The following is a 25,350-nucleotide window of genomic DNA, read 5'->3' as shown; positions in this document are numbered from 1 at the left end:
TTGGTGAGTCTCTGTTTAGGAGGCTGCAATGTGGCCTATCCAGCGTCTGTTGTAGCAAAGGCTTTGGAAGTGTACCTTTGTGGTTCCCATCTTGTGAGTCCACTGTCAGCCAATACCCAGCACAGGGAAAGTTGTTGGGGATACGTAAGAGTCCTGCTGGGTCACAGCAAGATGCAGCGTCGCTGGTTCCAGCGGCTGGCTTGTCCGCTCGTCGCGGTGATGGCCTGGTCTGGTGACACAGGTGAGTGGTGTTCCTCTCTTATACCCTAGTGCCCTCCGTGGTTTCATGCGGATTCCGAGCCATGTGGGAAGCTTGCCAGTTGCAGGGTGTGTCGTGGGTCTCGGTTTCATGCCGGTTCTGTGGGGAGCTTGTGAGCTACTTCGGACAGGCCTCTGTGCGTGCCGCGGTCTCGCTCGTTTATGTGTAGGCGGGAGGGGTCTCCTTCTCCGGCACCATCTTGTAGGCCTCGTCAGGCAGGGGCTTGTGTGGTTCTGGCGGGTATGCGCGGGTTCTCTATTGGGTGAGTGCTCTGGTTCTGCGGCCTGTCTGCCTCTGCTCGCCAGTGTCGCCCAAAAGGCTTCGAATAGGGCATCAAGCTTGGTCTGTATATTTTGCCTCTCCGTGTGGCTGTTGTGGGCATATGTGGCGTCCGCCATTTTGTAGGCCCGTGTAGTGAAGGGCTGCTTGAGAGGTTCCCCTGTCGGTGCATGATTTAGCCCCGCTGCATGGGGGGGTTGGTCCGGGATCACCCCCACCAGTCCTGGGGGGGGGGGAGAGGGGGATGTGAGGGGGGGGACGGGTGCTCAGTGGCTTGGTATCTCCGGCGTAGGGGCGAGGAGAGCGGCTGTCTCCCCTCAGCTCCATCCACCGCAGGCTGCACCCTGCCGCCTTGGCTTCTCGATTACGGGATACACTAGAGTCCGGTATCGGATACTTCACCAGGGAGCCCCCGACATGGGTAGCGTGCCCCGGTATCATTTCAGGCTTGAAAAGTGTGCGTTTATCCCAATAAGTAGTTTGTGTGGCGGGAGCTCCTCCACCATGCGACTGCTCTGCTTGCGACGGGGAACGCTGGCGCCTAGGATGTTATCCGGAAGTTGAATAATAGACTAAGTGTCATTATCACCATGGCAACAAGAGAATGTTAGCCTGATTAATGAAACGCTGATGCTGGGCGGTGTCTGTTCATGCGTTCGGAGAGCAGGATGGCTGGCCCTCTACACAGCTGATCTGTAAGTCTTTCTTTTTTGATTATTGTCTTTATTTGAACATTGTGTGCTTCATTTGTTTTATGTATGCTGTCCTGATGAAAGCTCCCAAGTGGAGCTGAAATGGCGACTATTGAAGTAAAATTGGAATTTTTTTTTTACAAACCCTGGGAGTGCTGACTATTTTTGTTTTATTTATTTATATATATATATATATACATATACTTTACATGTATATTTAACAAAGATTTTTTTTTTTTCTATTAACTGTGTTGTGTTTACAATTGTTTGATATCCATAAGAGCAGAGTATTTTGGGGGAAAAAGAATCAAAAGGTTAAACAATAAAAACAATTGGTCTTCTTAGCTCATATTTACTAAGGGTGCTGCTATTAGCGGAGGGCATTGTATGTCTTTAATGCAGAAAGTGATCTATTTTTGCTTGACATTTTCTTTTCATAATTGTGTACTATTATCAATTTTGATGTGTGCAAGACTTATTTACCAAGTTCCTATTGCTCTGTTTTGTAGATCACACTGTGGGAAAACACCAAAGAAAAATTCAAGCCAAAACACAAAGTTACCTAAACTACTATGCGGTTGATGGATTACGGACCTTATGTATTGCAAAACGTGTAAGCGTTTGTTATAGACTCTTATACTCACCAGTGAAGTTGTGAGTTCAAAATATGACTTACATTCCATCACACCATATACTTCTTTCCTTTAAGAAATTGTTTTTAACTTTATCAAAGTGCATAAAGATACATTGTATTGCATGTATATTTTATTAGACATGCTGAAATAACAACAATTGCCATATACGGTTAATAAATGCTTTGAAACCTAGCAAAACCAAAAAACATTGGCATTAAGGATAAAACAAGGGAGAACTGAGAGCATGATCTTAGTTTTGGGTGGTGTAAACATGTTGAGCATATAAAATAATAAATGATGAAAAATACAGTTTGAAAAATACCTACTTAGTAAAAATCCATCTATTTTGCAACGTTCATCTGCAGTGACTAAACAAAGTCCATATATTATGAAACTAGAATGGAATGTTTGAGCTTATAACACATAAATAATGCACCATCTAAATTGATTTCTCCTTTAGGTTCTTAGTAAGGAAGAATATGCTTGTTGGTTGAAATTTCATTTACAAGCAGAATCCTCGTTAGAGAATCGAGAAGAGCTACTGTTCCAATCTGCAGTTCGCCTGGAGACCAATCTGCACTTGCTTGGTGCGTTTATTAATCTTATTTTAATACTGAAATAGCAGTTGTTTATGCTTTTAATCATTTAAGTGCTATTGGCAGTGTTCAATGCAATGCTTTGCTTACTGTCTAATGCTGGCCATGGGAAATACATTGTTAACAAAATTCTTCTAAATTAGCAGAATTAATTAGATTTGAACGATGATTTTTGTCTGTTTCCGTAAATTAGCAATGGATAACCTCTGGTGCAACAGATGATTTGGACAATGTTTCCCATTATTCTCAGCCAGAAATGTACCTTTGTCCTAAATAAGCCATTGTTCTCCTTAAGCTGTCTTATTCTGAAGAGAGAGTCTCTCCTTGAAATTCCTACAAAGTTACATAACTGTTAACCTAAACCAGGCTTCCCCAAACTCCGGCCCTCCAGATGTTGGTGAACTACAACTCCCATGATTCTCAGCCTATCTATTTCATTCATAGAATCATGGGAGTTGTAGTTCAGCAACACCTGGAGGGCCGGAGTTTGGGGAAGCCTGACCTAAACACTGGAAACTGCAATAACTGTGACTGGTAAATCATATCCAGATCAAAATAGACTTGGAAATTCCCTAAATTGCTTTTTCTTAATATGAATGGAAGAGTGTTTGGGGTTTTTTTTGTTTTTGTTTTTTATTTATGTATTTTATTTATATAATATTATATTCATTTCTTTTCCTGTCTCCAAGGAAGGATTAGCAATTACATTTGCCTCTCAGCAGCTTGAATATAACTGCACTATCTTTATTGTCTTTGCTGCTTTCTCAGAAATAATTAAAAATATGTGCCTAATTACAATTATCAGTAAGTGTGGGAAAATGTGATCAGGAGTTAGTTACACACAATATGTGCATGGGATAATTAGGGGATATGAAATGTAGCAGAATGGTAAATCTTAACCCAGTTAGTTTGGGGGATTGTTCTATGGCAATATTCCTTGTATTGCATAGACACAAGCACCTACAAAGTAGAGGGATTTGTGTTTGCAAAGGGACACTTTAAGTTATACATTTTTAAATATTTTTTTTTAATCTCCGCAATTTTACACTTAACGTTTTTTGGGGAATGGAGTTGTGCTAGTAAAGAAACTAAAATACATGGCTGGGTCAGAGAGCAGATGGGCTAACTGTGAATCAGTGTGTCATTGGGTAGCTCGATCCAGCATACTACCCAGGATTGGGTTGGTCTGGGTTGGGTTTAGAAGGGGTGGTATGTGACAAAATCACAAATTGATGATCACTATTTGGACGGCTGGAAGGTTAGCGCTTGTAAATTATTATTTTTTTTAAAAGTCGTTATGGGAAGTGCCTGTGATGTGGCTACAGGTGAATCTTAAAAAAAACTTGAATTTAGTAGTTTTATGGTGTACTATTTAATTGTGGTTTAACATGTCTTGTCAGTGATCTTTAATTATTTTTGCATTGTAAAATAAATTTAATCCTGAACTCTTTGGAATTTCCCTCTAAATATGTTGTTCATGCCATTTCTCGTAAATTGTTCCACCTCCTTTTTATTCCAGTTATTTATTTATTTCTATTTACATCCAAAACAGAACTAAATGGCTAGTGTTTCTTAATTCAAAGTGACCGCTCCAGAAATAACAAATAATAATCTTCTCATTTATGGTGTATCTTAATAAAATAAGATAACACTCTGTATTGCACAAATAGGTTAGATGTCACATCATTTGTTTTCTGTGTCAAAAACAAAACCCTTAGTCGAAGCAGATCAAACAGACGGGCCGAATAAACAAGGCTTACGTTTACGTGGGCCGCAAAAAAAAAAACTATGTTTCCAGTCTTGCTAGTCTCAACCACAGCTGAAAGCGGCCCCAGGGCATGCCTTAGTCTATTAAATCTACTTGACCAAGGTATTAAAATGGTAGGACAATCCTCTTGTCTGTCATAAACAATCTACTTGTCCTGACACAAAATAATTTCCATTAAAAATAGAAATTTCTGCAGGAAGGGGTTCTCTAGTGGTGGCTAGTGAGGATCCCTGGTGGCTCAGTGGGAGATAGTGTTGTCTGCACCTGTGGCTGATGCAAACCTCAGTAATTGCTTCCTGGTGTACCAGTTCCCCATTTTTACACAATTAAATTTAAACTATGATGTATATTTTGCCTTTGATCCAAAAAAAGTTACATTCATTCTGTAACGTATATATTTGCATTCTACTATGGAGTTTTTTTTGTGTTCCACATATAATACAGCAGTGTGGAATATGCAATAATGAATAGACTGAATGTGATTGTGCAATTGAAAAAATATTAAGACATATTTTACTTATGCAGGTGCCACTGGAATAGAAGATCGCTTACAGGATGGAGTGCCAGAGACTATCACTAAACTGCGTAAAGCTGGTCTTCAGATATGGGTTTTGACTGGAGATAAGCAAGAAACTGCTGTGAATATTGGCTATTCTTGCAAACTTCTAGATCACGCAGATGATATCATTACTTTAAATGCTCATTCACTTGTAAGTATTTCTCATTATGTTATGTATTTGGAACCACATAATGATTTTCTGAACATGCACCAAATATGCATATTTTAAAACATCCTACTGCTGTAAATTCCTTTATGAATTTAAAAATTAGTCCGGAGGGATAGATGCTTATTTCGCTGTTGCATTAAGTGTACTGAACCTGTTCAAACCTCGTGGTTGCAAGTTCTGTGCTTCAAAAATTATATCTTAAAGTTTCAGTGAGCAATGGTAGCTTATCAGCTTCAACCTAGTCCAAGTGATGAGGCTCAATATAAGTAACTAGTAATTAATGTGCATTATATCATATGTTGAAATCGTTCAATAGCTCATAGGCACTTAAACACTATACTATGACTTTTTGGCAATAACAAGGGAATTGTAAATTTAAGCCAGCATTGGAGATTTTCTCCAGTTCATGTATGTTTTCAGCTTTTTTTATTTTGACCTGAAATTTTTTTATTTGCTTTTGACCATTTTTAGCTATTCACAGTTTAACTAATTAACACTACAACATCCTTACACATACTGTATGTGAGATTCTGTAAACAGGTGATGCATGTAGAGTGTGAATCACACACACTATGATGACTGTATAACAGTTATTTAGACTGCACAGTATAGTATATTGTAACGTTTAAAAAAAAAAAAAAAACTAAATATAGAATTTAATTGGCCATTAGTACTAAATAATGAGCAGTCACCATGGAAACTAATGGGATACATATTTTCATTTTGCAACCAGCATAGTACATAGCATAACACATGCAGACATCCGCATTGGAATTAGAAAACCAGGGAGCAGCCCATAGAAATCCCAGCTGCATTATGTCACTATGAAGTCTGTTGGTAGAATTGACTATCAAACTCTTTTAGCATATGTTTTGTTTTTCTTACCTTTCTGAAACAATAAAACATATGATATTAAAATCTACACCGATTTTCAGGGATATGAATACAGAAGAAATGTGCAGTTCCTCATGACTCTTAATGAACAAATGCTTGTCAAATTGATAGTTCGACTGAGGCTTAACGTAAGAAAAGTGTTGATTTTTTTTTTATTCTGTGTCATGTATGGACACCTGGAACATAGTGCCACAATTACAGAGAATTAATTCAGAATATTTTTTGACATGCCTGAAGCAATCCTATATTACAAATATTGAGAACATGAACCGATTCGATTAATTCTTATTTTCTGTCCTAATGAATTGCCTGTGTGGTCTAGCTTACTTCTATTAAATGCTCCTTTGCAAGTTTTATTTCTTTTTCATATTTTTGTGTATTTGATAGTGAATCTGTAGCTCTCATATGTATTTCTTAATATACAACTTACTCATATATAATGCAATATTAAATCCCTTTCGGTTTTTGGGTATTATTTTTTTTATTTATTGTTTTACAAATCTTTTTTTTTGCGTTTTTACAATTGTTAAAAGGTGATGCACTAGTAATGGGTATTGACCCATTCGCAGGTGGTTAATTTTCACGAGTATGGGTTAAGAGTTTAGACAAGATTGCATATTAAGCAGGCATTAGTCATACGTTTGCATGAATACAAATCACCTAGGCTGTTTTGAAGCGAACTGCTCTCCGCGTTCACAGTGGGCAGTGTTATGTAGCCATGGGCATTTCTTCACTTTCGTGTCAATTGTGATGGAGAGCTTTCTTGTGTTGGCATTGGTAGGTGTCGTTCCTGTGTAGGTGCTCTGGGCTGTATTTTTTGCGGTGTCGGTTGTAAGTTGTGGTATGTAATGCTGGCTGTGTGTTGTGTGTATTGGAAGGTAGAGGGTTTGAGAGGAATGGGACCAAGTGTGATTACCTCGTCTAAGTTGCCACTGTGTTGGGGGTCTTGCCTCAGGGCCCGTTTTAACCCGGTTTGGTTGCATTGTATTTTCGGGAAGGAGGGGGGGTTGAGAGGGTGGGGATAGAGGGACTTGCTGATGGGGGGGAGCCAAGAGTAGGGGGGAGGGGGAAATCCACACTCCACACACTCAAGGACCTGCCACCCTCCACCCCTTTGCTGCCCCAGCCTCAGTGGGCGAGTCCTGTGTCTGATTGTCATGCATGTCATCCATCGAGGTCCCACCAGAGGTGAAGTTACTCCAGGGAACTCTCTTAGCTGTTTTATTATTTCTGTTTAAATACATGGGTAATTGTATGTTCTTACTTCTTACTTAATATGTATATACACTTAAATATATTATAACAATGTAGCAGCTACAACACTGAGTGGGAAATCCTCTCAAAACACACAATCCCGTACTCAAACAAAAAAACAGTGGGGAGCACAGACACTAACCGTGCTCCTATAGACTAGCAACCAGGACACGACAACACCCCGGTCCATGGGGCTCTCCCCCCTCCCCGGCCGAGACAGACAGCTCACAAGCTTACGAAGACTACAACGGACAGAGGGCACGACAACCCGAAACCACCACGGACTGAGGGGTAGGACGGGGTGGAGGGGAGATTAGGCCCCTACCGGGCCACCAGGCAGGAGTTGACACCACACTGTACCAAACCCTGACATGGCGTGAACCAGCCCCCCATAGGGTCCCGCCACAAGAGATGCAACAGCCCTCCCCACACGACAGCCCAGTAACCGAACCTGGCTAACCCTAGCAGCTCTGTGACGAGCACCGACTACAACCCCCCACCAAACAGAAACCCCAGACAATCACCACACCAACATAATTTTGAGAACGGCTTGTACAGACCAGGAGACCCACAGGACGATCACATCATAGACACAGACTCAACCACACGCAGCTCGATGGTACACTGCACACATAGTCGCACGACATACCATCTGCGAATGGAAGGAACACAGGGAAGAGAGGACGTGGCAACAAACACACGGACCATTACCACTCTAACAACACACTCACAACACTGCCAGGGTGAGACACACCACCAAGAGTTACACCGCGAAAAGCTCACAAAGCAAAAAGTTATAGTAGTTAATTCCGCCATAGTTTAAGTTACAGTTAGCGTTAACACAAACACTCCAGGAAGGAACGGACGCAGCAAGACGCTCTAGCTGGAACCAGCCTAGATAGGATAACTATCACTAGAGCCCACCACAAGAGCACCAAAGACCCCGGACTCTCCCACCCGGGGCATCCCCCCCCGCCCTGTTCCTTTCCCCCCTCTTCCCCCTCCCCCCCAATACCACACAAGGCTCAGCCACCAGATACACACATCGGGCAGGCCGCGCCACGACTTGTACACACCTTTTCACACCTTCTGATCTACACCCATCTCCTTCGGGACCACTACAAGGACCAAGGACCCCCGACTTGGGGAGGGTGTTCCCCGCCCAACAGGTAACTGGCCAGAGCGATAAGCCCAGTTCACCCCGAACCTCACCCGGGAACCCGCCGCGGAAGGCTGCGGCGTCCACACGGACCGGACGGAGACTTGCCCTTCCCCCGCCCTCCCCCACTAACACATAACAAAACACTCCCGGCAGACACCTGCCAACGGACAGGACCCACGCCCTTCCCCCCCCCCTCCTCTGGAAGACAGCTCTAACCACTGACCCCCACACACCCCCCTCTGACTAGACACACGCGAACAGAGACGCCCCCATGGCACCCCCCAACCTAAGACTCAGCCTCACCTCTCTCAACGTAAAAGGGCTGAATACACCGGGCAAACGCCACGGGATATTGCGGTGGGCCAACCGCACGGGTTCCGATATCATACTTCTCCAGGAAACCCACTTTACAGACCACAAACACTTCCCACTAACCAACAGACATTTTAAAAGATACTACCTGGCCAATTCCCCAGCCCCCAAAACTAAGGGAGTGGCAATCCTATTGCGCAACTCATGCCCACTAGACGAAATTCAGGTGACCAAAGATCCCAACGGACGATTTCTATTCCTCTCAGGGCGAGTGGGAGCGACCCCAATAACCATCGGCTCCATCTACGCCCCCAACACCCCAGACACTTGGTTCTGGGACTCCCTCCGAACACATATCGCTAGCCTAGACCACAAACACGTAATTCTTGGTTGCGACTTCAATGCGACACAATCCCCAGCCGCGGACCGTAAAGCACATCCAGACAAACCACCAACCACAACCAGAAACGACAAACTATACGCTAGCTTTCTCAAAGACATGCCCCTCATAGATGTTTGGAGAGCGCACCATCCAGCAGCCAGGAACTACACCTTCTACTCGCACATGCACAGATCGTACTCTAGGATCGATAGCTTCTTAACCTCACAGGCGACTCAACCATGGACGGTCCAGACAACCATAGGCAACATAGCATGGTCCGACCATGCGGAGGTGGCAATGACCATCCAAATCACCCATATGTCCCGAGAGTGGCGATGGCGCCTCAACCCATGGATCCTCCGAGACAAGGCGACCATACACACGGTGGCCAAAGATATTAAAAACTACTTCGAAATTAACACAACAACGGACGTACCCCAAGCAACCGTATGGGCAGCCCACAAAACCGTGATCCGAGGGAAATTGATAGCAATAGCCACTGCAACCAAAAAACAGCGCCTAAGGGACCTGACCAACGCCCTAACAGATCTGACGGCACTGGAAACGCGCCACAAACAAAACCCATCGGACCAGCTCCAAACCCAGCTTACAGAAACCCGAGAACGAATCCGGCAACTTTCGAGAATAGATGTGGCAAGGAACCTCATGTGGACGAAGCAGAGGTTCTACGAGAAGGGCAACAAAGCCGACTCCCTCCTCGCTCATTGCCTGAAGAAGCGTCAGGACACGAAAAGGATATCGAAGAGTCGCACCCGCTCTGGGGAAATTACGAACAAACCGGAACAAATAGCTTCGGAATTTGTTCGGTTCTACACAAACCTATACAACCACGATGCCCCACCACACGCAAATCCCGCGATGCGAGCGGAAACCATCGCTGCGTTCCTGGAACCCCTTGGCTTGCCAGCCCTGTCCACCAGGGCTACAGAGGCACTAGAGGCACCCATCGAAACGGAGGAACTCACACTAATCCTTAAGACACTGAAACCATTGAAGAGCCCGGGACCAGACGGCTTCACAACACTCTACTATAAAAGTTTCAGGCGGTACTCATCCCACATCTATGCGCAACGTTTAACTCTCTGCTACAAGGACAACGTCTTCCCCCAGACATGCTTGCAGCCGACGTGTGCCTCCTACCCAAACCAGGAAAAGAACACCTAGACCCAGGACACTACCGCCCAATATCGCTCCTAAATGCTGACCTGAAAATCCTCACGAAAGCGCTAGCCAACCGCCTCAACAGATACCTACCCCACATGATCCACCCCGATCAAGTCGGCTTCATCCCCAAACGACAAGCAGCTGATAACACGAGGAGAGCCTACAACACAATCTGGTATGTTCAACAACGCACCATACCCTCAGTAATGCTATCCCTGGACGCAGAGAAGGCATTCGACCGCATTCTCTGGCCCTATCTCTTCAGCGTCCTTAAGCATCAAGGATTCCCGTAAGGATTCATCAATATCCTCACCGCAATCTACGACCACCCTACAGGCCGTCTCTTGATCCCGAACACCGAAACGCAGACATTCACCATCGCGAACGGGACCAGACAGGGCTGCCCCCTGTCCCCACTGCTTTTCGCAGTCTCACTAGAACCTCTCTTACAGGCCATCCGTACCCACCCCGAAATCCAGGGCATCCGAATCCGGAAGGAGACTTACGCGGTAGCGGCATACGCGGACGATGTCCTCTTAACGCTAGCAGACCCCATACATTCTCTTCAGGCAACAATTGACCTTATCGCCCAATACTCCACCTTCTCAGGATACAAAATTAATCTCTCAAAATCCACCCTCATGCCGATGGCCATGAAACAAAACCAAATCACCCTCCTGAGACAATTATTCCCCTTCCGCATCACGACCACCTCCCTCACATACCTAGGCATCAAACTAACCACCAAACTAGAGGAAACATATGAAATAAACTACAAACCGCTACTTACAACAGCACAACAAGACTTACTAAGATGGGATAAACTAGGGGTGTCGTGGCTGGGTAGAGTCACCACCATTAAAATGAACCTGCTACCAAGGTTCCTCTACCTATTCCAGACACTGCCAATCCCACTACAAAAAACGGACTTCAAACACCTACAAGCAGCTATCGACAGGTTTATCTGGAAGTCCCGGAAGCCCCGAGTCCGTAGAGCAACGATGTACGTCCCCAGACTCTCAGGAGGACTGGGGCTCCCAAACTTTCTCCACTACTACAACGCAGCACAACTGGCCCACATCCAACAATGGCACGCACCACCGGGCACCAAAAGATGGGTCGACATGGAACATGACACCATGGGATGGGACCTCCCAACTTCCTACATGTGGGTGCCGCCGAAATACAGGCCACTTCCACCATCAACCACCCCAGCAATCACACACACCATAGCTCTCTGGGACAAACTAAACCACAAGTTCGACCTGTCCTCTTTCCTCTCCCCGGTAACACCGATATACCGCAACAAAATCTTCCCACCAGGTATGACAGCAAAACATTTCAAGGCTTTCGACCAGAGAGACATCTCCCGACTCCTTCACCTGTACCAACAAGGGGAAACCTTCAAATACTCGGAACTTCCAAACGCAGAAGACTTAACCTCGGCGGACTTCTTTCGATACATTCAATTGAGAGACCTAGCACAACAGCCAGTAGTCAAACAGGCAGGACTGGCACCACCAACACCATTCGAAAAGCAATGTTTTGACGCACCACTTCGGAGAGGACAAATCTCGGACATCTACACCACGCTAACAACGCACACTTCCCAACTCAACCTAACTTACATCACAGCATGGGAAAGGGACATCGGACCACCGGAAGAACCGAGCAACTGGACCGAGATATGGGCAGCCACGAACTCCCTTACCACCTTTGTCACACACAAAGAACAGGCCTATAAAACCATCTTCCGCTGGTACCTGACACCGCAAAAACTACACCACATGGGACAGAAACCCACCGACGAATGTTGGAAACTATGCGGAGAGAAGGGCACCTACCTCCACTGCTGGTGGACATGCCCCAAACTAAAAAAGATCTGGACGGAAACACAGGGCCTCATAGAACAGGTGATAGGGAAACCCATCCAAATACAGCCATGGACAATGCTACTAAACAAACCACTGGACACCCTCACCAGACAGGAAAACAAGTTGATGGCCCGTATAACCCTAGCCACACGCAGGGCAATCGCAGAACTATGGGCAGACCAGCGGACACCCGAACTGGGGACAGTCATCCGTAAAATCAGAGAAACGAGAGACTTAGATGAACTTACCGCGCAAATCCACGACTCCTACAAGGCCTTCCACCGGACATGGGACCTCTGGGACATGAACTACTAAGCCACGGGTACAATTCCTGCATAACAACACCCACAAGAACCATTAGCTCCTCCCGAGAAGCCCACCCAGACTCACCCTTCTAGCAATCCCAGCAAAAAGGCGAACCGCAGCCCAGAAAGCCACCTACAACCGTACGCCATTGAAACAGGACCAAGAGGCGACCCGTCACACGACCGCCACGCAATAGACAGGCCCGACCACAACGGCCACTGCTCACACGAACCTCACGACATAACCCTGCTGCCCCCCCTAAGCCCACCAATTCCAACTCCCACCGACAGAGACTGACAATAGCCAGACCAGAGAGCCCTGACGGCCCTCAGCGGACCAAGGGCACGGTCGGTGTGGAAGCGCAGACACGGGGCGGGACACACCAACCACGCACCCCACTCTCGGGCCACTAACAGAGAGATAGAGGAACGAGCGAGGGCACTGAGAGGAGGAAACACAACCACACCCGCACCAGCACAACCACGAGACAAAACCTACACAATACACCACGCGACAACACGAACCTCCCACCCGGGGCCAAAACGGTCAACCCCAACCAGAAGGAAGACACAAAGATCACCAACAGATCAGCGTAAGAGTGGAGACAGGACAGGAACCAGGCCCACAGGGGGCACAATCCCCAGACCCACACAACACACCAGACACCACCCACCTTACCCCACAACCCTCGACCCACTACCCCTAGACGAACCCACCCAGCTCCAAACAGTAAACACGCGAGACTGTTAAACCACTGATGCAACAAAACTAACAATGGAACACCGTAGTCCCTAGAACCAAACAAAGAACACTAGACAAGGCTACCTAACCAAAGGAGTCACCCGACAATATGCTAACAGGCACTCCCAAAAACCAGGGGTACCTCACATAACCAAAGCCTTGAGGACGGGCCCTACCGGAACCAACAAGACCTGACCACAAATTGACCTTAGAACCAGGCACACAAATAAGCAGTAGGGCAAGGGTCAGCGCAGGTAGCAGCCAACCCACGTCCAAACCCGCCCTCGGCTCCGAGTAGACGAGCCCGACCTGAGACGCAGGGATTACGAACTGTGATTGCATCATGTTACCCCTACCCACCCCTTCCCCTTCTTTTTTTTCTGTACCCCCTACCCACATATTACTGAAAACGAAAAATAAAGAATTTATAAAAAAAAAACAAAAAAAAAAACAGTGGAGCGCTTATCAAGTTGTCAAGTGCAGATTCATTGAGGCAAAAACCTGTGAAAAATACAATGTCACTTAATTTATAGTGTTCCAGCTCCACCAATAACATTACCTTTTGTGGTTTTACACTATATATATTTTATTTTTGTTAAAGGTGTAGAGAAAGTAATTTTTCACGGGTTTTTGCCTCTATGAACCTGCATTTGACAAGCGCTCCGAGCGTAGATAAGCACTCCACTGTTTTTTTTGTTTGTGTTTTATTATTTCCGTTTGCTAGGTGTTTAAATAATGGCTGCTTTACACCCTTCTTTATAGGAGATATTTGACTCTAGTAATTAAAGGTGAACAAGTTGATGGCTAGAGCAGGAAGCATGTCAATCGCCAGTGAAAGGTAATTTCCTTGTTAATTAATTCCTGGTCTTATTATTTGCCATCTCAACAATTTCCAGTCCTAAAGCTCAACGAAAGGAATGCTGAAGAATAGCAAAATGTGATATATGTTCCATTTTGCTTAAAGATCATGCATAGAAATTGCTAATTTACTTCCTTGCATTGATGGCTGGAGGTGTGCCTAATTCTAGCAATTAGTTTTTAGGAAGCGATTTAAGGTTGTGCTGACTGTCCTACAAACTTTTACAATGGCTGAATAAAAAACGCTTAGACGCTATTTTCTGTTGTATATTATTCAAGCAAAGCACTGAGCCAGGACAGCTCGACTCTGGATGGAAATATGTATGGAATAGTTACAATGTTTTTTTTTTTTATTATTGCTGCTCATTTTTGAAGAATTTACTATTTTAAAATCAGCCTTTCTGGTTTTATATGCTTGAACTTAAAATTTTCCTTGACTGTACAAAGGACCATTTTGACCTTTTTCAAGGGAAAAGATTTATATATATATTATATTATAGTATAGTGTGTGTGTGTGTGTGTGTGTGTGTGTGTGTGTGTGTGTGTGTGTGTGTTTTCATGGGGTCAGAAATCACTTCCTTTTGCAGCAGCCTCCCAGATGTCTTGCCAGTCCCCACTCTGTCTGTTGCAGTTCCATCTTCCATTGTAGGACGTACGCAGGTGGTTGGGCATCCCCTTTCCTTTGCGCTCAGTTGTGTGTGTATAGGAGTGTGATAAGGCCGGACCGTGGTCCGTCTGACATGCACATTGTTTCATAAAAGGTTGGCTTGGCACCGGCCACAGTCCGCACATGTGGACGTCTGGCAAAGTCCCCTAGTTGGATGTACCTAAAGTGGTCTTTACTCAATGGGGCTAGGGTTTTTAAGTCACCGAAGGTTTTAAATGTACCTCCCTGGTATAGGTGGTAGTAGCGTTGTATGCCCGTATTTTCCAAACCCCTGAAGTCTCTGGCAGTCGGTCCCGGTGTAAATGCTTTATTTTGGAGGTATGGTGTTAGTGGTGATACGGTCAGGATTACTGTATGGTATAGCACGGATGACAAATAAGTAACATATTTCCAGTCCTAAGAAAATGGCCAGATTTAACGTACATAGAATAGTCAAAATACTAGCCGAGGTCAGGGAACATAGAAAGGGACGCAGCGATGAGGAAAGCCAGGAGTCAGGATACCAGAATATAGAGAAGTCAAAAACCAGGTAGAAAACTATAAACAGGAACGTGCTCTTGGACAACCACAAGGGAAACCACGACAGGGCACTGAGCAGGATGAGAACTGGGCCTAAATACCCCTCCTCTAGATCTGATAGGCTGTAACCGGCCTTTGACCCCAAAGTCAGTTACCAGGTTCCCATTTGCATAATTGCTGCTCAGCATTAACCCTTCTTTGGATTAGGTTGCTGCTCGGCACAACTTTTCCTGTGTGGACAGTAAATGTCATTAACCACATTTTTATAAGCGGATGAATACGTGACAGGTACTGAGTGAGTATTTGTGGGCTGTGGAGTCCCATACCCTCATAGAGTTTAGGATTGCAGGGCAGCTCGTACGGAGCTACGGTCTATCAGCCTTGGGAACCCAAATCCATATATGTCAGGAGTGTCATTGGTCTAAAAGTAATGTGTAATCTCCTGTCTAATACTTTAACTGTGGGACCCTGAGAAGGGAGGCATTCATCCTTCACTTCCAGGACGTATGAGCACCAGGGATTCTCATGGTGATTTCAAGGTCTGCATGGTCAGACCATGAGATAAGATTTATCGCTGAAGTTTTGATCCATTGCATGCCCAGTTGGTTAGTGAGAAAAAGGTCAGTGCGTGAATAGGAGGCGTGTGCTGCCAAATAGAATGTATAGTCCCTCGCTCCCGGGTGCTGGATCCTCCACTCCAAATATGTAACCTTCACATACACACAAATACCTAACAAATTAAATTAAATAATGGAGCGCTTAGTATCTATTCAATTCATATAAATATTACATCAGTGCAATACTGCTCTTGCACTTCAATAGTGTAAACCGTAAAAAAACAAAAGTGAACACCCTTATAGGATGTAATACTGTTCTCCAACTTCAATGGCATAAACAATTACTCGATCAAAGGTTTGAAAAAAGCTGTCCATTAACAACTTATACATAAAATATATATATATATATATATATATATATATATAAACACAAAATGTTGAATATTCCATATGTACAGCAACAATAAAGAATGTGTATAAGCAAATATTTGTAAAGCAGCCTGGATTCCTTAACCCCTTAAGGACCAAACTTCTGGAATAAAAGGGAATAATGACATGTCACACATGTCATGTGTTCTTAAGGGGTTAAAGGGACACTATAGTTACCAGAACAAATACAGCTTAATGTAGTTGTTCTGGTGAGTATAGTCAGTCCCTGCATGCTTTTTGCAGTAAACACACAGATAAAATGCAATGTTTACATTGCAGCCTAAAGATACCTCCACTGGCCATTCCTCAGATGGCACTAGAGGTGCTTTCTGGGGCAGTGCTGCAGAGTGTGCAGCACTGGCATTCAGTGTCTCCACCCTCTGTATGCAGACACTGAACTTTCCTCATAGTGATGCATTGATTTAATATTTTAAAAAAAGAATGGGGAATAGGTATAGTAAAGTACCATCCAATAGTAAGTTTGACTCACATGTACCAGAGTCCTAGGACAAGCTCTCTGTAGGCAAATTGGTGTTTATATTGGGGTAATACCCAACCTTTGAAATGCAGCTTTCACCATCTCTTCTAAATTAAGCCAGTACTCAGGATCATCCCAGCAAGCAAATCACTTTTATTTTATATATTAAATGAGTGTTCTCAAATCTAAAATGTTAAAATAAGGGGCGTGTCCGAGCAGCGCATGTGAGCGGACGTGCGGGACGAGAGCTCTCCCGGACAGCGGCTTTCACAGCTTGATATAGCCGACAATTCGACCCAAAAACGAGCCGAGAAGTAAGGGGAAATACCGCATAACAGCATGGCAACGAAAACAGCAAAAAAATTCAAACAAAAGACGCTAAACTCACACTTTGAAGTGCACCAAACGCTGGAACATGGAGATCAAGATGGCGCCGATAGGCCTCACTCTCCGGCACAAAACTCTGACGCGGGGGAACACGCCGCAGATCATACTGAACACTCTAACCCAGCAACAGAACTCTCGGTGAGGACAATAATGCAGGAGCTGAAAACCTCACTTAAAGCAGACATCTAACAAATGACTGCAGAAATAAAAGCCGACATCCATAGCATAGGCGAAAACCGCCAAGCTAGAAGAGCGCACCGATGAGCTCATAGACGCTCACAACTCTGTGGCTGTGGCATACTCCTCACTCAAACTAAAACTGCAAACCTTAGAAGAGAGAGTAACAGACCACGAGGACAGGAGCAGGAGGAATAATGTTCGCATTAGAGGTATCCCTGAAGCAATACAGAACTCCGATCTGCCTAGGTATGTGCAAGACTTATTCAAAACGCTAATACCCTCTTTGAACAACTTGGACCTAATGCTGGACAGAACACACAGACTTCCTAAACCTAAACACCTACCTTAAATAAGTTGCTAGACCATATAACCTTGATGCAAATATCTAAAATGTATCACCCCCAGGGCCTATTACTGGCCATGACTATCCGTTGCTATAGGCAGCTGAATGTCACTCTCCGTGACATACGGAATGTTGTAAATAGTTCCTCCCCAGTTTTCCCTCTCCCTAACGAAATGGGCATGTTGGATGCAGGCCGTGGGTTGGTCACGAAGGTTACGATACCATTGGTGGTTACACACGGGTACAGACGGATAGCCTTTTGGCTGGAATCACGAAAAGGGTTGGGAAGGGCAGAGAGCCCATACCCACACAGAGGTACACTTTATACCCACCCCAATGTCAATTAAAATATTGTCTCTAAATGCAAAAGGGCTTAACTCTCCAAATAAAAGGAGACTGGCCTTAAATGAAGCCAAAAAGAGTCGAGCCCTAATAGCATATTATCAAGAAACACATTTCACTTGGAGGGGCAGGCCAAGATTTAACTCTAAAGATTACCCCCATGACTTCCATACTTGTTATACAACTAAGAAACTAGGTGTTTCAATACTGATAAGTAAAGATGCAGCATTTTCACTGGTACGCAAGATTAGTGACAAAAAGGGACGATACTTAATTTTACAATGCCTTATCAACAATAATCCCTACACCTTAATTAACGTATATGGTCCTAATGATAACCAACATGATTTCCTACTTACGATTTTAGCACTTGCAGATATATACAAATATGGGGAAGTCATCCTAGGCGGTGACACTAACTTTCTGATTGACAGTAAAACAGATTCCTTATCCGCAGCTGATATCTCAACGACCTCTTTCGCACAGAGAGCGGCTTTAACGTCTAAGATATGCGCTACCTTATCCTCCCACCAGCTGGTAGACCCCTGGCGCATTCAACACCCCACAGAGGTCGATTTCACCTGCCACACAGCTGCGCACAACAGCTACTCCCGCATAGATAGGTTTCTGGTCCCGGCCACTTACCTACCTAATATAGAAGAAACTGCCATTGGGTTAATTTCATGGTCAGACCATGCACCCATTACGATGAGCCTAAGAGCACCCTTTCCTAGCAAAGGTACTGGTTCCTGGAGGCTAAATGAGACGCTTTTAGCAGACCCCACTATTATTGCACAAATAAATGTAGATCTCACTAACTATTTTCAGGAAAACACTACTAAAGAGACCTCTATAGACCAAATCTGGTTAGCGCACAAAGCATGCATCCGAGGCAGTTTTATAAAACAGGCAAGCCGAGCAAAAAAAGCTAAGGACTGCAGAATACGACTCCCTTATATCTGAAAACGCTCAATTAACACACTCTAACAAACACAGCCCCAACCCCACGACGCATACACATCTCCTACAGTTACAATCCAGACTTATAATTCTGGAGATGGCAAAAACAACATATGCTCTCCGTAGAGTAAAGCATAACTTTTTTGCCAATGGAAACAGGGCGGGCGCAAAACTGGCTGCGCAGCTTAAACATAGAATGGTGGCCTCGAGAATAGCCTATCTGGAAGATGGGACTTGAAAGCACATAATAGACCCGCAGGGAATAGTATCTAAATTTGCAAACTACTACGGAGATCTGTATAACCTTGCGAATGACCCGACCGTAACTACCCCGACCCCACAAACCATAAGTGACTTCTTGGGAGACTTGGAACTACCCGGCTTAACTGACGACGACAGAGACATTTTACAAAGCCTATTCACCCTAGAAGAACTGACTGATACCATATCCCACCTCCCAGCTCATAAATCACCAGGCCCAGACGGTCTCCCCAACGCTTACTATTATACCTTTGCCTCTCTCATCTCTCCACACCTCTTAGAGGTCCTGAACGAGAGTTCAAAAAGAGGCACTCTACCGAAGGAGATGCTTTTAGCCCATATCTCAACCCTCCCGAAGCCAGGGAAACCCCCGACACACTGTAAGAACTTTAGACCTATATCCTTACTTAACAGCGATGCCAAAATCTATGCGAAGCTCCTTAGTAATAGACTAGCACCGCTCCTTCACAAACTTATAAATAATGACCAATCAGGCTTTGTGAAGGGACGACAGGGCTCAGACAACACCAGGAAGATTCTTAACATAATGGACACCCTACATAGACAGGGATCAGAGGGCCTGTTCTTGGCGCTGGATGCCGAGAAGGCCTTTGATCGCCTAAATTGGACGTACATGACCGAAGTGCTGAAAAAATGTATTTTTCCTGGGAGCGTCATAACAAGCATTATGGCCCTGTATAGTGCTCCAGCAGCCAGGGTGTCACACAATGGTTTTTTATCCCAACCGTTCACAATCACAAATGGTACCAGGCAGGGGTGCCCACTCTCTCCCCTCCTCTACATACTATCTCTAGAACCCCTGGCACACAAGATCTGTGACCATCCTGACATCCATGGTATAGACATACACGACAGAACATATAGCCTAGCACTTTTTGCTGATGATTTTTTCATAACCCTCTCTAAACCACAACAATCCTTGCCTCCACTTATGGCCCTATTACAGAGATTTGGGGACATTTCCCATTACCGTTTAAATCAGGATAAAACCCAAGCGTTACCCATAGGCCTGCCGAAACTAACGGTAGACTCCCTACGCGGCGACTTCCACTTCGATTGAAGGTCGACATCCATCACATATTTAGGGATGAAGATAGTATCCACAATAACCACGACAATTACACTTAACTACAACTCCCTAGTCCTAGTGTGTAAAACTGAATTGAACAACTGGAAACATGTCATGCTCTCATGGATGGGAAAAATCAATGCGTACAAAATGATGATCCTCCCCCGCATCCTGTACTTCTTCAGAATGCTACCCTTGAAACTCCCCAACCAATACTGCAAAGACCTACAGAAACTCTGTAATGCATTCATTTGGGCAGGTAAAAAGCCCAGGGTGCCAATACGACTCCTTCAACTCACACATAGAATGGGAGGGGTGGGTCTACCGAACATTGGACAGTACTATAGAGCAGCAGCACTAACTAATGGCGTCCTCCTCCATGCCCAGCCCAATCTCTTACAATGGACAGACATGGAGAAAGCACAGAGTCCAGACCTACCCATTATAGACTAAATGCAGACACCGCGACGACTTAGGAAACAAAAGCCCACGCTCTTCCCGACCACATCCCACACCGTAGAAACATGGGACAAGTTCATTTCTGGCATAGGCCAACAAGACAAGTTCCACCCGAGAGCACCCATCTCGACTGTTAAATCTGTGTCACAAGACACTAATCTGGTCTGCAGCGGGGATCACCCACATATCTCAGCTGATGAGGAATAGAGAAATAATCCCCTTCCCCGAACTGCAGACCCGATGGCAATTACCAAATCGGGCCATCTTTTCATACCTGCAATTGAAGAGTATCCTCAGAGCATATATGTTACGCAGCCCCACTATACCCGAGCCCAAATGGGTTGCCCCTGCCCTGCTCTTGGACAGGTGCTGGTCCACACTGACAAAACCGAAAACTCTAGCACTGTGCTATACGGCATGGCAGGAGATCACACCCACAGCACCCCTGTCTTACATAGCCCAATGGGAGGCAGACTGCAATGAGACACTAACACATGACGACTGGTTACATGCCCTGAATGGGCTCTCTAAGTGGACCCGTTGCTACTCCCATGTAGAAGCGCACAGGAAACTTATGTACCGCTGGTACATGACCCCACATCGTCTCCATCGCATATTCTCCAACACCTCGCCTACCTGTTGGAGATGTAGCAATGCCCTAGGTACATTGAAACATATTTGGTGGTCCTGCGAGGATATCCGACCCCTATGGACACAAACTCGCACCATACTTGACAAACTGAAAATCCCAGACTTTCCCCTAACCCCCACAGTGTGCCTACTTTTACTACTACCCGCGCAGTTAAGCCCAGGTGAAAGACAGATTACGGTATTAACATTCATGGCAGCAAGAAGTCTCTTGGCACAGGGGTGGAAATCCCGGCAATGCCCATCCATGTCACAATTACGAGATAAGCTGGATCAATTTTATACCTACGAAAAATTATCCCTACTGACAGCACGATCCAAACAACAATTTGAAACCACATGGCATGTGTGGGAGACTGAATACAGAAACACTCATAGGACCTAAACACGCAGACCAACCCCTAAAGAACCACGATTCCGTAGAATCCCCAAAACCCACACCACACCACACACTTCAGAACAGTGCAAACCCAACTCACCGCCTGCCTCCGGCCACATCCACTGACTCCTACTAGTTAGCCCTCTCAATGATGCCCTAACTATTCCAAGTTTTAAACCCCTACTGGAGTATAACCCGAATTTTTTTTTTTTTTCTTAGCGGAGCCACACTCGTACTGATAGAAAGTATACCCTGAGATCCTCTCAAATAGAACAGAATGGCATGCTGACGGGCACCGCCACTAGCTGGTTATAAGATGGGGACCTATATTGCAGATATCTGTTGATTGCCTCATGTACGACTACGTTTATATTGATACAATGTACTCGCTAATGAATGTGACATTTCCCAAATTTACCAATGTATCCTGGCGCTGCCTCTGTGAAACATGTAACCATTGTTATTCTCCCCCTTCTTCCTTTCTGTACCCCTTTACCCTGAAAATACAATAAAAACTAAATTTGAAAAGAAAAAAATGTTAAAATAAAATAAAAAGCATAGAGATAAACTAGTTTTACCTGTCGAAGGCTTCCTTTTGCTCACCTGGCTCTGCTCTTATTTCCTCTTATCTAAACAAGCCAGAAAGTAACATGACCTGTTCCCTGTTTGAAAGCCAAGGCGGTGTAACAATGGTACTATATAAAAGTGCCAACTTCTATTGAAATATACTTTTTGTAAAATTGTTCCTTTAATTGATTTTACTGGCAAATGCAAGATTCACTGTTTAATATATGTTTAAAGGGATACTATAGCGTTGGGAATACAAATATTACTATAGTGCCCTCTGGTCCACCTCTTCCTTGTGCTTTTCCTTCTCCAGAAGATAAAGGATTTAAAAAAAAAAAAAATGTATTCACTCACCTGATATGCCTTGGCTTGGGGTTGATTCTCCACCTCCTATAAATTCATCCAGCTGGAGTACCTAATGTGCATGCGCAATGCTTTGCTATGAGGATTTTACAGACTCTGGATGCCCTTGTGAGGACGTTGAGCATAGTCTAAGGGACTCAGAGTCCCTTGGAATCCTGGAAGTGTCGCTAGTGGCTGTCTGATAGACAGCCACTGGAGGCAGTCTTAGTCCTGCAAGGTAATTATTGCAGTTTCTCAAAAACTGTAATAATTTACATTGCAGGACTTAGTGGGACAGAGAAACTTCACCCAGACCACTTCAAAGAGATGAAGTTGTCGGCGTGCCTATAATGTCCCTTCAAACCTTATAAATGATAAACATTTCTCTCCTCTTCCTTTCTTCTTTCACAAGTAACAGTGACTTGGTTCAGCGAAACTTTAATAATCCTAAAAAATATTAATAATTGTTTTAGATTGTAGGGTGTGAAAATTCTTCAGAAAAAAAGCAATTTAGCTGTTGATGGTATGGTTTTATTGTGCTGTGATCATTTTCTGTTTTTTCAACAGCCTAAATGAAAATATAAAAAAAACATAACTGCAAGCTGGCACTCTCCTGGAAAAAATGGTGCTGGTATCAAGGTTGTCCACAAAACTCCAATAAATATACATATATAAAAAAAAAATTATACCGCACTCAAAAAGAAACTGCCTGAAAAGTTGTTAGTTAATGCCTACACATTATCAGCATGTTTGCAGAACCCTGTTCAACACTGGGTAATAGAAAGCGAAAGGGAAAAAAAAAACGTGTTTTGAATTTACTATGTGTAAATATCTCTAATTGTCTATTTGAAATATAACATGAAGGAATTTTCATCTCAAGCTCCACTCAAGTACACATTTCAGATTTGAAGGAAGCTTTTGAGGACCAGACTTTAATACAGTCTTTATCGCTGTCCTCCTGTGTTAGCTTTGAAGGCAAATAAACAATTGCATTTCAGACAGCAGGTCTGTCTTACTGTTCACCACTAGTGATGTCCCGAACGGTTCGCAGACGAATAGTTCCTGGCGAACATAGCGTGGTCGCGTTCGCCACGGATGGTGAACATATGCGATGTTCGGTCCGCCCCCTATTCGTCATCATTGAGTAAACTTTGACCCTGTACCTCAGTCAGCAGACACATTCCAGCCAATCAGCAGCAGACCCTCCCGCCTCCTAGACAGCATACAATTTAGATTAATTCTGAAGCTGCATTAATTTTTTTTTAATTTTTTTGTGTTTATTATACATTATCATCCATAGCCAGTAACCTGTGTTTATTATACATTATCCCCCCATAGCCAGTAACCTGTGTTTATTATACATTATCCCCCCCATAGCCAGTAACCTGTGTTTATTATACATTATCCCCCCATAGCCAGTAACCTGTGTTTATTATACATTATCCCCCCATAGCCAGTAACCTGTGTTTATTATATATTATCCCCCATAGCCAGTAACCTGTGTTTATTATACATTATCCCTCCCATAGCCAGTAACCTGTGTTTATTATACATTATCCTCCCACAACCAGTAACCTGTGTTTATTATACATTATCCCCCCATAGCCAGTAACCTGTGTTTATTATACATTATCCCCCCATAGCCAGTAACCTGTGTTTATTATACATTATCCCCCATAGCCATTAACCTGTGTTTATTATACATTATCCCCCCATAGCCAGTAACCTGTGTTTATTATACATTATCCCCCCTATAGCCAGTAACCTGTGTTTATTATACATTATCCCCCCCTATAGCCAGTAACCTGTGTTTATTATACATTATCCCCCCACAACGAGTAACCTGTGTTTGATACATTATCCCCCCATAGCCAGTAACCTGTGTTTATTATACATTATCCCCCATAGCCAGTAACCTGTGTTTATTATACATTATCCCTCCCATAGCCAGTAACCTGTGTTTATTATACATTATCCCCCCACAACCAGTAACCTGTGTTTATGATACATTATCCCCCCATAGCCAGTAACCTGTGTTTATTATACATTATCCCTCCCATAGCCAGTAACCTGTGTTTATTATACATTATCCCCCCACAACCAGTAACCTGTGTTTATGATACATTATCCCTCCCATAGCCAGTAACCTGTTTATTATACATTATCCCCCCATAGCCAGTAACCTGTGTTTATTATACATTATCCCCCCACAACCAGTAACCTGTGTTTATTATACATTATCCCTCCCATAGCCAGTAACCTGTGTTTATTAGACATTATCCCCCCATAGCCAGTAACCTGTGTTTATGATACATTATCCCCCCCATAGCCAGTAACCTGTGTTTATTATACATTATCCCCCATAGTCATTTATCGTTGGACCTAGGCAGCATGATGTCTTAGGCCGGCCCAGAGAGTGAGTGAGTGAATAATATAATATATATGTTCAGAAACATATTAGTAATATATGTAAATCGAGTTCATGCAAAGAGGGTGAAAAGGTATAAAAGAAAAACACACTTATTGCATCAAATTTACAAAGCCAAACTTTTAAAAGCTTTCCTCATTTCTTTCTCGGGATGAGGAATATATCTGTTGTAGACTGAGGATTTCCATCTGCTCAATCTTTTAATAATATGCACTGGAGTGTCAGTGTTGAAGGAGACCGAAGCTGCCCCTATTCTAAATGAAAGACCAGAGACATGGATACAACCCAATCTTAGGAGTAGTGTTCTGATGTAGAAGATGAATTTAGCCGTAGTCAGAGGGATTCAGTGAGAGTAGTGGTGAAATGTGTGTGGCATGACTGAGTGTGGG

General features: G+C 44.1%; 1 protein-coding gene across 1 annotated transcript in view; it reads left to right on the top strand.

Annotated features, from left to right (window-relative positions):
- Positions 1–25,350, top strand: part of ATP10A (ATPase phospholipid transporting 10A (putative)) — a 184,986-nt gene that overhangs the window by 132,094 nt on the left and 27,542 nt on the right. The window contains exons 11-13 of the mRNA XM_063459159.1: positions 1,740–1,843; positions 2,326–2,452; positions 4,755–4,939. Of these exons, the coding sequence (XP_063315229.1) occupies positions 1,740–1,843; positions 2,326–2,452; positions 4,755–4,939 (416 nt within the window). The remainder of the gene's footprint in view (positions 1–1,739; positions 1,844–2,325; positions 2,453–4,754; positions 4,940–25,350) is intronic.

Source organism: Pelobates fuscus, chromosome 1, assembly GCF_036172605.1.
Source record: "Pelobates fuscus isolate aPelFus1 chromosome 1, aPelFus1.pri, whole genome shotgun sequence".
NCBI classification, from domain to species: Eukaryota; Metazoa; Chordata; class Amphibia; order Anura; family Pelobatidae; genus Pelobates; species Pelobates fuscus.
The sequence above is the reverse complement of the archived record's forward strand: the minus strand, read 5'-3'. Positions and strand labels throughout refer to the sequence as shown.